The 16,750-nt window shown below is 31.9% G+C and overlaps 2 protein-coding genes across 4 annotated transcripts in view; one reads left to right on the top strand and one right to left on the bottom strand.

Annotated features, from left to right (window-relative positions):
* Positions 1-10,234, bottom strand: part of fdl (fused lobes) — a 45,278-nt gene extending 35,044 nt beyond the window's left edge. Inside the window, exons 1-2 of one of the 3 annotated variants that reach the window (XM_014240268.3) lie at positions 9,606-10,234; positions 5,135-5,310 (exon numbers count right to left, since the gene is read on the bottom strand). In XM_014240268.3, the coding sequence (XP_014095743.3) occupies positions 5,135-5,136 (2 nt within the window). In that variant the 5' untranslated portion in view covers positions 5,137-5,310; positions 9,606-10,234. Of the gene's footprint in view, positions 1-4,454; positions 4,817-5,134; positions 5,311-9,605 lie in introns of those variants that run through there. The other 2 variants (XM_014240270.3, XM_070109326.1) reach the window with 2 other exon arrangements.
* Positions 10,235-11,293: 1,059 nt separating this feature from the next.
* LOC106621402 (cytochrome P450 4p1) lies at positions 11,294-15,123 on the top strand. The gene is made up of 8 exons (XM_014240257.3): positions 11,294-11,661; positions 11,749-11,949; positions 12,101-12,182; positions 13,633-13,733; positions 13,844-14,108; positions 14,172-14,395; positions 14,467-14,781; positions 14,844-15,123. Exons 1-8 carry the CDS (start codon positions 11,463-11,465, stop codon positions 15,008-15,010), a joined length of 1,554 nt encoding a protein of 517 aa, XP_014095732.2. The 5' UTR covers positions 11,294-11,462; the 3' UTR covers positions 15,011-15,123.
* Positions 15,124-16,750: the final 1,627 nt, after the last annotated feature.

Below are 16,750 nucleotides of genomic sequence, written 5' to 3' on the forward strand. Positions count from 1 at the left end.
TTTATTTGCATATTTCTGCGAGACGTTGGGTGCTGTCTAGTGCTTAATGGCAGCAAATCTGAAAAATATAAACACAAGTGTACAAGCTCGAAGCACAGTATTAGCGAGCGTGACATACATACACATGCATACATACAAAGAGAATACAGGAGAGTCACATGACTTTTCTGTGCCAACACATAATGTCCAGTTTCTAATGAATCTGATTTGTTCTCATGCACAGAAAATCATAACATACGAGTGCTTAAGTGTGCCAGTGCCGGCGTTGCAGGCAAACAGGGAGCACAGCCAAGCCGAACGGACAGACTTAGCGGGTGTTGTTGTTTGCAGACAATTAAATCGACATTGCAGCGACGCTGGTTGACACAGGTGCTGCAACCTTGAAATGTAGGCCGTGCGCACATGATTGCATGCCACCAACCATATACACATCAAAACATAGAAACCTAGGTGAATAAGGCTGTGATAAGGTGCAGCTGCTGGGGAGCTGACGACAAATGTGACAAAAATAAAAAATAAAAAATAAAAATGCAAACAATGCACATGCCAGCAATTTTAGTTATCCTTTCAAGGATAATAAGCCAATGCATAATGTGGTATGAAATGCAGTCAACATATGTATGTAGGACCGTTAGCATTATAGCGGTTAATGCATGCAACATGCTTGTCAGCGCGCAGACGCTCAAGCGGCTTTTCATTGTATTTGCTTTTATTTTATTATGAATTTTTTTTTTGTTTTTTGCTATTGAAGTGGCTGTGGAAAGGTGCAACGTGGCGTATACATAACCTGCGGCACACTTGTGTGTAATATTTCGGCGCAATGACACAGCCAATCACTCATACCATGCGTACAACCCACTGAATGCACTAAAAGCAACAACAACAACAATTACAACGGCGTAGGGCGTTGTGGCAGACGCGGTGCATGCAATATCTTGCTGCAATCTGCATAATGCGGCTTAATGAAATATGCATGATGGGTCATTTGACATACTAACATACATATGCATAAGTATGTATGTACGTATATGCATTTTTTATGCATCTTTTAATACAATTACAGTTATACCTATGTAGTTTTGTATTGATATATAGTTTTATGGCACATCTAGGATATTCAGTTTAAATACCAAAGCGTTAAATATCGCCTTTATAATAATTATTTCGACAAGGCAAATTATTTGGTAGAGTTGCCATATAAAATAAAAACATTAATTGAACTATTTTTAAATATAATTGCAAAGAAAATATGTGTAAATATATAGCATTACAGCATAGACCTACTTTCTGACAACACAATGTAAAGTTTATATACAATTTTTAGAAAAATGTTGATAATGTTTTCAAGTAGAAAAAACGTATTTTTTGTGATTTGAGCGTAATTTTATTTAATTAATAAATAAATAAATGCACATTTACAGAATTCAATGGACTTTAATAACCGGTGATTCATTTTGAAAACTTTTGTATTCCCTTGATTTCGTAGCTGAACTGCAGGAGAGCCTTCGGAAAAGCGTATCGGCGTGAGGAAAATTTTTCTGCTTAAAATTATCTCAAACCAAAAATTTAAAAAAACTTATGATTACTATAGATGTAAGCAGGTAATGACCAAAGGACCAGTCGAAATATTGGTTTTAAACAAAATGGTGGCTTACCAAAAAAAAAAAAAATTAATCGTTTTGGTGAAAAAATTTAAGCTTCAGAGTGGCTTAAAAATTCTAAATTATTGTCAAAATCTTATTCATTTGATCATTATTTGACAAATATATCGGTACAGCTGATCAGTCCAGCCGTTTGAGAGAAAATTTTTTCACCGAATTTAAAAACATTGTCTGCAGAAAAACTCGTTTAAACTTTTGGGAGTCAATTACACTAAGTTTATAAATACTTCACCTTCAAATTTTCGAAGAACATTTTCAAATATATGTATGTACATTCGATATAGGTATATGTATGCACAAAACAAAAATCGATTTTTTATAATTCATTTTTTTTATCAAAAAGTGTATTGATACACTGTAAAAACTTTTACGTCTAATTCGCATAAATTTTATCGCAAAAATATGTGAAAATACTTTGACATTTCACAACTAATTTTCACCATTTCTTTATTAATTTCATCGATTTTGGATTGATCATACCAAGCTGGGCTTGCTTGCTGTATGTCTGGTATTCATATCTGAATTCAACATTTTTTTAAAGAAATATTTTTTTCTTAGCACTGTTCAATTCTAGATTAAATTTCACGCGTATTTTTATTAGACATTTTTTTAGCACTCAGTGACCTTTTTTGGCAGTTCTGAGAACTTTAATCCTTTAATACCATAATATATTATATATAGTTTATAAGCATTTTAAGAAACTTTGGTTTCACTGGGGTTTTCATAATTCTCTGCACATTTTGGTACTTGTTAAATATTTAAGGTTCAAGACCTCCGACTCATACTGCTGAAATTACAAAAACGTGTAGGTCGTCGGTGCTTTTGGAAATTCTAAGCTTACCAAATGGTCACTATTTATGTATATAAGCATCAACGTCAGCAAGAGAGGCAGACAATTTTTAATTCGTTTATTTATGTTTTTTCACAATTTTTTTCATTAGACACAACTGATCAGAAAATTTAAGCATTATTAACTAATAAATGAATTATTATTAATTTTATAAAAATTCAATATAATAGCACAAGTTATTGCTAAATTATGAATTTTTTTTAGGTTAATTGTTGTTTTTTTATAATTAGTTATGTTTTTGTAAATATATTTTTGACAATTGCGGTTGTTAATATTTTTGTTTTATTATTTCTTATTATTGTTTTTTGTGGTTTTTTTATTTTGAGTAATAATTTAATATAATAGTACAATTTCTTGTTAAATTTTTAATAAATTTATTTCATTTTGTTTATTGTTTAAGTTAATTAAAATAGTTTTTGTGAATATATTTTTGACATTTTCGGTTAACAATGAGTTTATGCATTTATATAATTATTACTCTTTTATTTTCTTATTTCAAATTTATTGTTATTATTTGTTGTTTCATTTCCATGGATTAATCACCTGTTTCATCACACAATTACAACAATGACAAAAACATGCAATATATCGGTACAGCTGATCGGTCCAGCCGTTTGAGAGAAAATTTTTTCACCGAATTTAAAAACATTGTCTGCAGAAAAACTCGTTTAAACTTTTGGGAGTCAATTACACTAAGTTTATAAATACTTCACCTTCAAATTTTCGAAGAACATTTTCAAATATATGTATGTACATTCGATATAGGTATATGTATGCACAAAACAAAAATCGATTTTTTATAATTCATTTTTTTTTATCAAAGAGTGCATTGATACACTGTAAAAACTTTTACGTCCAATTCCAAAAAATTTTATCGCAAAAATATGTGAAAATACTTTGACATTTCACAACTAATTTTCACCATTTCTTTATTAATTTCATCGATTTTGGATTGATCATACCAAGCTGGGCTTGCTTGCTGTATGTCTGGTATTCATATCTGAATTCAACATTTTTTTAAAGAAATATTTTTTTCTTAGCACTGTTCAATTCTAGATTAAATTTCACGCGTATTTTTATTAGACATTTTTTTAGCACTCAGTGACCTTTTTTGGCAGTTCTGAGAACTTTAATCCTTTAATACCATAATATATTATATATAGTTTATAAGCATTTTAAGAAACTTTGGTTTCACTGGGGTTTTCATAATTCTCTGCACATTTTGGTACTTGTTAAATATTTAAGGTTCAAGACCTCCGACTCATACTGCTGAAATTACAAAAACGTGTAGGTCGTCGGTGCTTTTGGAAATTCTAAGCTTACCAAATGGTCACTATTTATGTATATAAGCATCAACGTCAGCAAGAGAGGCAGACAATTTTTAATTCGTTTATTTATGTTTTTTCACAATTTTTTTCATTAGACACAACTGATCAGAAAATTTAAGCATTATTAACTAATAAATGAATTATTATTAATTTTATAAAAATTCAATATAATAGCACAAGTTATTGCTAAATTATGAATTTTTTTTTAGGTTAATTGTTGTTTTTTTATAATTAGTTATGTTTTTGTAAATATATTTTTGACAATTGCGGTTGTTAATATTTTTGTTTTATTATTTCTTATTATTGTTTTTTGTGGTTTTTTTATTTTGAGTAATAATTTAATATAATAGTACAATTTCTTGTTAAATTTTTAATTAATTTATTTCATTTTGTTTATTATTTAAGTTAATTAAAATAGTTTTTGTGAATATATTTTTGACATTTTCGGTTAACAATGAGTTTATGCATTTATATAATTATTACTCTTTTATTTTCTTATTTCAAATTTATTGTTATTATTTGTTGTTTCATTTCCATGGATTAATCACCTGTTTCATCACACAATTACAACAATGACAAAAACATGCAATGGGAAACTGTATATTTTCCGCCTACCTTCGCGCCAACAGCATTTTTCTCAACATTTCTTGCGGGTATTCACGGAAAATTTCGCTCCCTAAAATGCAGTGCACACAAATAAAGCAACGAGCAATAAAACCCGAGTTAGCTGAAATTTAGCGACGTCATGCAGCAGCACAATAACAAAAACACGACCAATAATGAATGCATGCGGTCGGCTCAGTAGTGAGTTATCAATACACTAGCAAATCTACGACGAACTGCCATTGTTGGGGAAGTAGTTACAACGACAATCACTACCAATTGGATTCGCACGTTAATTACAACTGAAACGTTAGCAAAATGATGCAGCACTAAAGCGGCAGACTCTATTAGTGCCACCAATGGCCTGGCCGAAACACCTCAGCACTAAAGTGGCGCAAAGTGAACGGACACAGCTAAGGCGATGATAACTTTGGCGCTGCCACTGCCGTAAACAACACCAGCGACGGCGTCGTCGTTGCAGCAGCCGTTCACAATCGCCACCACATGTCTGGGGTGGGCAAATAAATACACGCGAATAAGGTGAGCGGACGCGCACAATGTTGGTCACAACGGCGACAGCTGTTGGCGCTTATAAATCCCCGAACGTACGGCTGCCGGCATGTTTTAACACATTTTCATATACATACATATCATATATACAAGTATAAATATACATAGCCAAACATACATACATGTGTACGTTGAATATCTAGTGCGGACAAGTGGGCTTAAATGTTGCGTCGTTTCAATCCATGGTATAATCACTACACACCAATGCACAGAGCTACATACACATACATATTTGTATGTACATATGTACAAGTATCTACGTTTGTATGGGCGACAAACTGGCACAATTTAAAAATAGCTGAACAAAGAAAAAAATGAATTAATAAATTTGCAATTGAAAAGTAAAAGATATATTGTGAAGGAAAAATGAATATCGACTGAAATGAAAAACAAAAGCACAAAGCATGGGAAGCAAAAGATCAATTAATACATAATTGTGTACATATATATGTATGGGGAGCGAAAGTGGGCAGCTGATGGAAATATAGTAGCACGAAAGCGTACTAATAACTGATGGAGTTCTATACCATGCACGCAGCAAAGCGAAAAGGTGTATACTATTCGGATGAAAGAAAATAAATTGAGCAATTTTGCAATAAATCGAAACAACACATATAAATTATTGCAAATAAAATAAGAAAAAAGTCTAAAATTTATATATTCAATGCCTTTTATGATTTTCCAGGCATATCAACCTAATTTATGCTGCTATAAGCTATATGACATGGTGGTTTGATCTGAACAATATGTTCTAAGATTGTAGTATATTCCTGGTAGTATATTCCTATGCCAAATATCAGGAAGATATCTTTTAGATATAAAAGTTTTCCAAACAAAGACTTGATTTTGATCGATCAGTTCGTATGGCAGCTATATACTATAATGGTCCAATATCGACGGTTACGACAAATGAACAGTTTTTTGGATAGAAAAGAACGCGTACAAATTTTCAGACTGATATCTCAAAAATTGAAAGACTAAATGATAGAAATAGTGATTACGACAATTACATTCCGTTACTTTTTTTGGAATGCGTTTGACAGAAAACTACATTGGTTTGTGACACCATGAATGAGGCTTTATTTACACTTATAACGAACATTTCACAGTTCGTTAAGGTTAAGATGTTGAATGTCACAGTCTTGTCTCCAACATTCTTGGCTATAGACGAAAAATTTAGGCAAAAACTTATGTTTACCCAAAAAAATATATCAACACTTGTTAACATTTAAACAAATGAGTTTCTAATCAAATACAATAGATATTTAATTTATACCTATTAAAAAACGTTCATTATTTGACAACTGTTCACCATATTTAAACCTACACATAATTCAATTAGAGATTGTTTTCTTAACTGTTTACTATCACTAAATAGTCAAGTTGCTGCTAGAAAAGAGTTACTTAGCCTAAGAAACTAAAAAAATAGAGCACAAGTTAAGAGTGTAAGATGAAGAAAAGCTGCTAGTTTTTTTCTAGTGAAATTAATTGTTGAATAGCTACTGCCATACAAAGAAACGGCTGTTAAAACACAAGTGTAAACAAGCGATATTTGACGCATTTGCTTAAATTTGGTTTGATTTAATAGTTTTGAGTTGGGCTAAAAAATATTATTATATATATAAATTTTCAAATTTTGATATGATGTGATTATTAAATACAATTTTTTTTTGCTTATTTCTGCTTGTTTTCATTTCTTTACTTTGTCGTTATTTCGCTCTTTGTGGTAGTAAGTTGAATTCTTCTTCTCCTTGTTAGCTAGCAGCAAACCTTATATAAGGTTGTATCGATAGCCGACAATTAGTCAAAATATTTTAAAGCATAACGTCAAAATCAGCTTTTATGCTTTGTTTTTATGATTCATACAAGTATATATGTATATTTTTCAAACATTCCACTCAATAAAAATATGTTTTTGGAGGAAAAGCTGAATACAAATAGATTGTAAACCACAGAAAATCATCAAAATGTAAACAAGAAATTGATGAGAAAAACATAAAAAACTTATTTGACTTTATGAAACTACATTGATCATTGTATTACTTTTACTAGATCAATAAAATACAGAAAATATTAACAATAGTGATTAATAGTGAGTGAAAAGCAAGTTTAGCAGATAATAAAATGCTCCTACTACCTTAAGCTTAATTTGTTCACATTTAAAAAATTTTACTATAGAGCATTTGTGAAACCCCTTTTCATGACGGCTGATAATTAATTTTCTTTGAATTGTGTTTATATTTAAATTCTGAATTTATGATCGAGACATTGCAATACAATTCCAAGAAATAAAAGCTCAACTGAAACAATAATTGATTGTATGAGTACCTACTATACATATTATGTGAAATATGAATAAACCACATTTATTTGCTACAGTTATTAATAATTCATATGCTTTGTTTATAAAAATTTAATAATTTCTAAAAACATTAAAATATCAAAAAAAAATAGAATTAATTTATATCCCGTTCAATTAACTATACTTTTTAACTTTCTTTTTTCGTCAAGGGTATAAATCCAAAAGTATATCAATATCAATAACAAAGCATGCAGTTATGCATAAACATTGCAATTTTACTTGTGCCAGAAATAATGGCACGTGTAGATGCATTTTTTCTAATTTCGCAAAACAACAAAATTAAACCAATGGCCCACTAATACAGATACATACATACAAAATAATATATATAAGAGAATAGGCGATTACTAATTTTGTTATTAATATAAGCAATTGAATAGAATAAAACCATATGTTTACAAAATATTCATCAAATTGAGCGAATAACAAATGCCGTTGAACAAACAGAACGATTAAACATACATACATATGGTAGCTAGAGTAATTAAATCACATGGAATGATTAATCAAATACAAACATTTGTGATAAATAAACACAAGTAGCTTCAATTGGCGTTAAACGGAAAGGCACTAAAAATTTTTTGTTACCTGCGACTTTTTTATAAGCGATTAGATACTATAAAGCCGCAATGTTATTATCTGAGCGGTCAACTTTATTAGCATTCCGCTGCGATTGGGTTGAATGAACTACATGTATATATGTATGTATGCGTGTAAAAATCAAAAGAGGTAAACAAAGGCAAAGACAAAACCAAAAACTTAGTAAATAGTTGCTTTCTTCTTTTTTTCGCTTTCGTGATACAGGGTCGTTCATATTAATGGAAACCCAACATTATTAATGAAGTAAATAAAATTGATAACGACGTACAAAATTAAGTATTTCAAGTGTAATCAGCATTCGTCGTTTTTAAATAAGTTTATTTGTATAGATTGTATATTTTGTATGTACATATATAAAATATTTTAATTATTATTTCTGTTCCACTTTTTCGCTTGTTAGCGCTTTTTACAGTTTTTTATGCGTTTTAACTTGTGTGTGTACTATAAGAATCATCAGAATTGCTGATAAATGAAAAATTTCTAAACACGCGACATTTCTAAATTGAATAAAAATTAATATTATGTCTACTCGCACGCAAAATAAATTTTGTATTGAATATTGAATATTCGTCTTTCAATACCTATGATTACATATGCCTGCGACAGTCCGTTCTACGTAACCGTATTGAATCCGAATTTTTATCCATCTAAGGACTGTCAACCCATATGCATGTACAAATGTTCATTTATATTCTTTGGCATATCTCATTTTTAGACGGTTTGTCAAGTTTTTTAATTCACTAATAATATGCGTGTACTACCGTACTACTTCAAATGGTGGTCCCACGCCGTACTCACTCTAATGCCTTTGTCACAAGGAAACTTAAATTAACTAGTAATTTAAACGCTTTTCAAAAGGTAAGCAGTATACAAAGTCACACATAATTCTACTGTCTAAAAACATCTTTAAAACAATAGCTAGTAAAAATATAAGAAATAATCACCATCACTTAAACGCACGAACTGTTGACATTTTTTTTTATTTTGCTAAAAGATATATATTTTTTGTAGCATATAATATAAAAAATGTCGTATTTTTCTTTGTTAATAGAAAGACATTTGGACTAATTAAAAGTTGGGCCGGAATGTCTTATATAAGTATACTACAATAATATATATACACATTCGCTATATGTACATATATGCATACATATGTATGTAGATATGTTCTATTCGAAAAAGCACGTTGCAATCTAATGAATAATAACGAAGTCAAATCCTTTCACACATTATCAGCTAACTCTTGCAACTACTATTATGTATACATATATATGTATGTATGCATACTGTACTTTATATATGGATACTTATAGAATTTTTACCATTGTAAATTTATTTATTGTCTAAGTAGGTATCTAACTTCACACCCCTTCAATAATTTGTGTGTATTTAATGTCATATAGTACTCCACTTTTACCATTAATTTATATGTAACACCGTACAACTGTAAAATTAATTGTAGATTTGTTCTAGTACCACATTAATTAAAAAACAAGTACTGCTCTTCGCCGCATACATCTTCTTACATCTATACATCTTCACAAAATGTTCCATGTCCCACACTTGCGGGGGTGAAACAAAAATTAATTTAGTTCCGCATGCATAAAAGCTATACAATTCTGTATATTCACCTTAATGGAGTCAATTTGAGGCAGGCAATCAGAAGACGTTTTTCATATCCTAAAATCTCACACTCTAAAGGCACTCTCCGCTGCTGGACGTCCCGTTTTTGTTGTAATTGTATACTTGTGGGTTGGCTTTTTATTGCTGTCTAGGCAAAAGCAAAGGCTGCTGTATAATTGGCACGAGATGAAATCTACGTCACAGCGTTGGAACAAACGTTTTTATTCCGTTTATAAATTATGGTTGCGTTGATTTTCTATTACAATTTCATGATATTCGATTAAGATTTCGTGAAGTTTGTACATTGCAAATTCATAAATTGCTGCAAATGCAATTTTTTTACACTGATTACAAAAACCGCATAGGAACGCCAATATTTAACAAATCGGCACACCGGAGTAGAAACTCGCTACACACGTAGAATACACACTACTAACATGGAAAACACTTGGAAACGCAGCACCAATTCACACATGAATGGAAACATGCATTTTTAGTTTTATATAAATTAAAATATTTTTTAAACTTTTGTCTCAATCTACTTAAACACTAAAGTTTTATAAAAATTCCAACAGACACCACAAATCAGTTTTGCTCTAATGCCACTATTTGGAACCTACGGTCGGGAGGGAATGTTTCGACACTTTGACGGTTTGCTTTGTGTTCACAATTCTTGTTATTGTTTGTGAACTGACAGTTGCATTCCCGCTGCGACGAGTGCTGCCACTTTTTATATAAAAGTAACTGAGCGCACAACGACTTTGTGTGGCTGGAAAATAGTGGGAATAAAAATATAATGGGGACATTTTTGAATTGGTTTCATTATTTTTTATGCTTAAAATAAGAATTTGTCAACACTTAATATATGTATAAAAAGATGCAGAAATAATTTTTAAATTATTTTTTAGTAAATAATACATTACATTAATATTCGTATATATGATAAAAAAATCGTTATTTCTGAAGTAAAAGAAGTCAGTAAAAACGATTTAAAATTGCGGGAGTTTGTATTTATTTAAATTTTAAGTATCTCATTAGAAACCTTTTACTCAAGGAACTCCTAGAAGGTGTTAAATTATTACCCAAAGTAAGTATTGTATTAAAGCCAATTAATAAACCGCATTAAGAATTATACTTAGAATAAATTTCATTTTAGAACTTGTATATAATGGGTATAAATTAAATTGTGAATTAAGCAGCAAATGTATAAGATAACAAAAAAATTAGATCACGCTGATCATTTATATACTAACTTTGTAAGGTTTCCGACATTTTCTTTTGGCTGTTACTAACTTCGTGACAAACTTAATATACCCGGCTTATGGTATAAAAATTAATTCAATTTATTACTGCATTAAAATAAGCTCGAAACAAAAACAATAATCACAAATAAATTCATTTTTACTTATATCTATATGAACATATGCATATATGTATGTATGTACACATATACTATATATCATTGCCCGTCATACGTGCATATGTATATACCTGTATTTAAATTCATCTGTCAGTCATACCTCATCTAATATTCAAATACAGCATTTGCACCCCATCCGCCCCATTTGCTCCTAGTATACACACACCAGCTTTTATTACATGTTATACGCCACGGTATTCATATACATGCAAAGGTACATACTGTTACGAACTATCTTAAAATTCATGCAATTCCGCAGAGCTTCTAAAACAAGAGCTCAGTTATGTTTTGATCGCTCTGGCGCATAGTTAAACTAAATTAATACTCTCCTTAAAAAAAAAAAGGTTTAATACAAACCAAACCCTGAAGCTTTGCTTGCGAGTGCATAATACATACCTACGCTCAGATAGGTATACCTATGTAAGATAATTGTGGAGTTTGTGCAATGTGGCTCCAGCTATTCATCGTCGCTTTGGCTTTTCTTGCCGCCTGGCTATACAAGCTAAATCGGGATTATTGTGTAATGGCATTTTTTGCCAAGCGCTTAAAAACCGTTGACGGTACACCGCTGGAGCATATTGTGCCGCAGGCGAAGGCGGAGACAATATTTGCAAATGTTTTCGATTATTTTGGCGCTGATAATGGTTAGAATACTAAGCACACCTACATACCTACATACATATGTACTAAACAATAGATACTAGTAATAATAATAATTTACAAAATTGCAGTTGTACTCTTCGATAGCTGTCGCATTTCAGCGACCACTCTGCTTAAAAGCTATGTGGAATATGGACTATTTACGACTTTCTATAATGTAATTACCGCCGAAGATGCTGAATTATTGCTGAATGATAAGAATCTGATTACGAAAGGTATTGCATACAATTTCCTCGAACCATTCCTACACACGGGTCTACTGACATCAACAGGTAATTAATTGGTACGGCGTTACTTAAAAGTATTGTGATTACAATGATTAAAAAATGCTGTATGATAATTTTGTAAGGTTATTTATATATATATTACATATACCTTTATTTAAAGTTACTAAACTCTTTCTTATACAATTTTATATTTTAGATAAAAAATGGCATACGCGCAGAAAAATGTTAACACCCGCCTTTCATTTCAATATACTTGGACAATATGAGGAGGTTTTCAAGTGAGTGCTTACTAATAAGACCATACAACAATATTTATAATCATTATTTACTTATAAGTACATAAAATAAAAATTATAAGCATTAATTAGTGATAACTGGGAGATAAAGTAAAATCGGTTCAAATATTCAATCTAAAGTTAAAGCTAAAGTTAGTATGAGCCATTAAATCCATAATTAATGTATCCAATAGCCATTATATAATAAGTAATTATAGATACTCAGTTCGACAATTATATCTGCAAGTTCTTTCATTTTTAAGGCTCTTATGAAATACGGCGTTGTCTAAAGAAATCCATTATTCTTGGATTAAATTTAAGGTTTTATTTATCATAGTTAGAATGATCTGGTCAAGTTCAAATATGCACCGCTTTGTTCAACTTATTGCCATTTTGAAAGTAATTTCATAACGTCACTCTCATAGAAACCTTCGTCCCTATTCGTAGAAAACTCGATGTTCACGAACTTATCTTGAGGTCCGGACTATAAGATGGATGTATAAGAACCTCCCAACCAAGCTTCTGGAGCTTCTGGCGAGTCATTATCGAAGTGTATGGTCTGTTGCTGTCCTTATGGAACATAATTCTTTCTATTGGTCCAAGCTGGCCGTTTCTGAGCGATTACTACCTTCAGGCGGTCCAATTGTTGGCAGTACAGGTAAAAATTTGGCAGTAGGGGAACAGTTCATAGTAGATGGTTCTCAGCCGATCCCACTAAACATATAGCAAATCCTTCCAAAAGGTCAAGGGTTGGCTACCATTTGCACCGGTTCGCCGCAATTCCACCACTACCGATTTCGATTCACTTTGTGCTCGTGTTTTCATCACCAGTAACCATACCCTTCAGAAATGAAGCGACTTTATTCCAATTCGCAGATGTAAAATCGGTCCATAAGGTTTTGTGTCTTAATTTATGTGGCAGCCATAGATCGAAGTCCTTTCTGTATCTAACTTAGCCGCCTGGTTTGCGTTTTCGCCTTTGTGAAAGCAATACTGTTAAATAGTATAACGTATTTATTTTTTTTTTCTGGGGAGTCAAGCACGACTGTCTCAGAATTTTTCTTAGAACGGATTTTTATCTAAAACGCAAGATACTTATAGCCATCCATCTGTTTCAAAAATAAAGGATTACTTGTTACTAGAGCTTACATTTTTATTAGTCCAGCGTAATTTTGATGACTCAGATTGTATGAAACTTTTTACTATTCATAGACCTAGTTAATAACTCTCAAATGTTATATTACTTATATTTGACTACTCCACGTAGAATGCATGATTTCGAATTGCCAATGACCACTTGGCCAATGGTCTAAAATTTTTTCCTTCTAAAATTGATTTAATTTTGCACTAACCCAACATAAATGTATATGTACAATAAAAATTGTGCTTGATTAATATTATTTTTGTATTTCGTTATTATTTAAATTGGCATCAACTTATTACTATATTATAGAGAGGAAAGCCAAAAATTCGTGGACAAATTAGAAGCCATAGAAACTGACGCAGTCACTGTAAATGAAATCATACCGAAATTTACATTAAATAGCGTTTGTGGTTAGTGAGTGTGTATTGAGATATAACATATATACGAATTGCGATAATATCGATAATATACGAAAACTTTAACAAATGCTAAATTTCGGATTCTAACACTTCACACACAGAGGCAGCTTTGGGTGTCAAACTGGATGAACAACTTGATGACCAAGAATATCGTGCGAGTTTTAAAATGATCGAGGAAGCTTTTGTTGCACGTATTCGTAATCCCTTCTATATGATCGATACTATATATGATATTTTTATGGCACCTAAAATGGAGAAACATCTGAGAACCGTACATGATTTCTCCAGCAATATCATACACAAACGCCGACAGTTATTTGCCGCAGAGTTGGAGCATAGTCCGGTTAAGCAGGCAAATGATGAAAAGTAAATTTGCGCTTCTTTCTTTTATTTTTGTTTTACTTAATTATTATTCTTAATTTAATATAGCTTCGGTTTTACTAAAAAGAAACGCTACGCCATGTTGGACACACTATTACATGCCGAACGTGATGGGCTCATTGATCATGCGGGTATTTGTGAGGAAGTGGACACATTTATGTTCGAAGGTTTCGATACCACTTCGATGGCGCTGATATTTACACTGATGAACCTCTCGCTGTTCCCAGAAATGCAGGAGTTATGCTATCAAGAGTTACTCGAGCACATAGACAGTTTGTTGAACGTTACATAGATTAAATATACACATATATATGTATATACTTTTCATTCCTCTCTTCTACAGATGATTTACAAAAGCTGGATGTCAATGATCTTGGCAAACTGAAGTACCTTGAGTGTTTCATTAAGGAGACTTTGCGTCTGTATCCCTCAGTGCCGGGCATAATGCGCAAAGTAATGCGCGATACCAGTCTTGCCAATAACGTCTTTTTGCCCGCGGGCACTCAAATCTCCATACATATTTTTGATATACATCGCGATCCCAAGTATTTTCCAGAACCAAACAGGTTCGATCCGACACGTTTTACACCAGAAAACTCAGAGGGCAGGCATCCTTACGCCTACATACCTTTTAGCGCTGGGCCACGAAATTGCATTGGTTAGTTTACTGTGGTTTGATATTTTATTTGATTATCTTCATATGCTTTAATTTTATTTAAGGTCAAAAATTTACCATGTTGGAGATAAAAACTTTGTTGGTTTATATGTTAAAGAAGTTTAAAATTTTATCACTAATGGATTCAAAAGATTTGCGGTTTGAAACTGGCATTATTTTAAGGACACCAAACGCGATCAAAGTGAAACTGCAGAAGAGATCTAGTACCTGATTCCATCTTAGAACATATAAAAGCATCCAGAAATTGAAGCCATTTCATATAACCAATTTTATGCCAAAACTTTAAATGAATTAATAAAGAAATTCAATATTAGAAAATTTAAAGTATTGTACATTTTACTTATGAACAAAATACGCTGCTCATTCTGTAAGACATCAACTTTTGATAACAAAAGCAGTCGATCGTTGCTCTGATCGTCTGCCGAGAACTCGCAATACGAGTATATCTCAAATAGAGTTCTACTCTAATTTGGAACTTGGTCTGCGATCTAAGGTGAAAGTGAAACTATTTTCTATTTATATTATTAGCCGTTGTGAGGCTTAAGAGGCTAAAAAATATTGACGACCCAAATCTATAAAACTACAGAAAACCGAGCGCAATTAGATGGTTATGGCTAGTGCGTGGTGGATGACGATCAGTTTGAATATTGCTCTCGGCTTTTATTGTACTCGTAATGGAATAATACTGAACCTTAGTGATTATGTTGTAGGAAATATATATATATACAATATATATATATAGTGCTGTTCTAGAAGCTCATTCAAGCTCTCTTTTGTTTATTGGATAGGAACGTTAATCTTATTAGTTAGACTTTTATGCATCCGAAGACTGTCTGATCCAACAACAGTGGCATCTGTGTAACCAGAGCAGTTTTTTCTTCCAAGCATTCTCTCTCGAAACTAAATAATTGGTTATGTTTTTACATCAAACTGTATGTACTTATATACCCTTCGATCAAATTATCAAATAATTGTTGCCACTGTTGAAGATCATCAAATCTCGAGACATTTAGCTTTTTTAACTTTGAGGTTAGAGAAGTAAAACCACGGAAAGTTGATGTATATAAGGTTAGTATAGGTCGTAGCGTTGATCCAAAATCGATGGATCTAACTTGGACAGATACTTGTCAATTGGGTTATCCATAAACTCGTAAAAGTGGATCACCAGATCCTCATCGATCGACGAAGCGGTTTGAGCTTACATCAAATTTATTAAGACGGTTAACTTCAATACCAGGCCACTTCGCCAGGGTCACCAAAAGTGTGCGGACAGAGATATTTCAATCTCAGCCTGTCCAAAGCCGGAAAATATAGGAGAAAGTGACAAATCGCTTCCACCTCGCCTTCTTCCATACAGCTTTGGCAAAGAGCGTCCAGCAGAATATCTAGCCGCACCGCGTGTAGACCTATTGGACAGTGTCCAGTCAGAAAACTAACAATTGGGACGAGATTGGCTTTGTTAAGAGCTAGTAGTTCGAAGGACCTCTTACGGATCACTCTGACCCGCGCTTACTAAAAACGCAAGAAGACATCGAACGTCGGACTTAACAAGGGTTAAGCAAATACAATCTATAAGCTACTTAATTAAGAAGCTCATTATAAATAAAGCGCACCTGCCGGCATTTACGCACATATCTTTGTAAGTGTACATTTGTAATTTGCTTAAATGCCTGAAATAGTAAATTCTGCTCGTTCTTATCACTCACTTATATTGAGTACTCAAATAAAACAAATATTTTATATGTACAATATTACATTATAAAAATCAATTATTTACTATTTAATTCCGTTAATACATACATATATATGAGTCACTGATCTATGGCTTAAATATAGCGCCTTCTTTCATATTTTTTTTTTTTTTTTTTTTTGAAAGCATCAATAGCTTTTATATTATGTAAATAAGCAAACACGTTATTATGCCACTTTTTGTTTTAATCACTTGTTTAAA

The sequence above is a fragment of the Bactrocera oleae genome, chromosome 4, assembly GCF_042242935.1.
Source record: "Bactrocera oleae isolate idBacOlea1 chromosome 4, idBacOlea1, whole genome shotgun sequence".
NCBI lineage: Eukaryota > Metazoa > Arthropoda > Insecta > Diptera > Tephritidae > Bactrocera > Bactrocera oleae.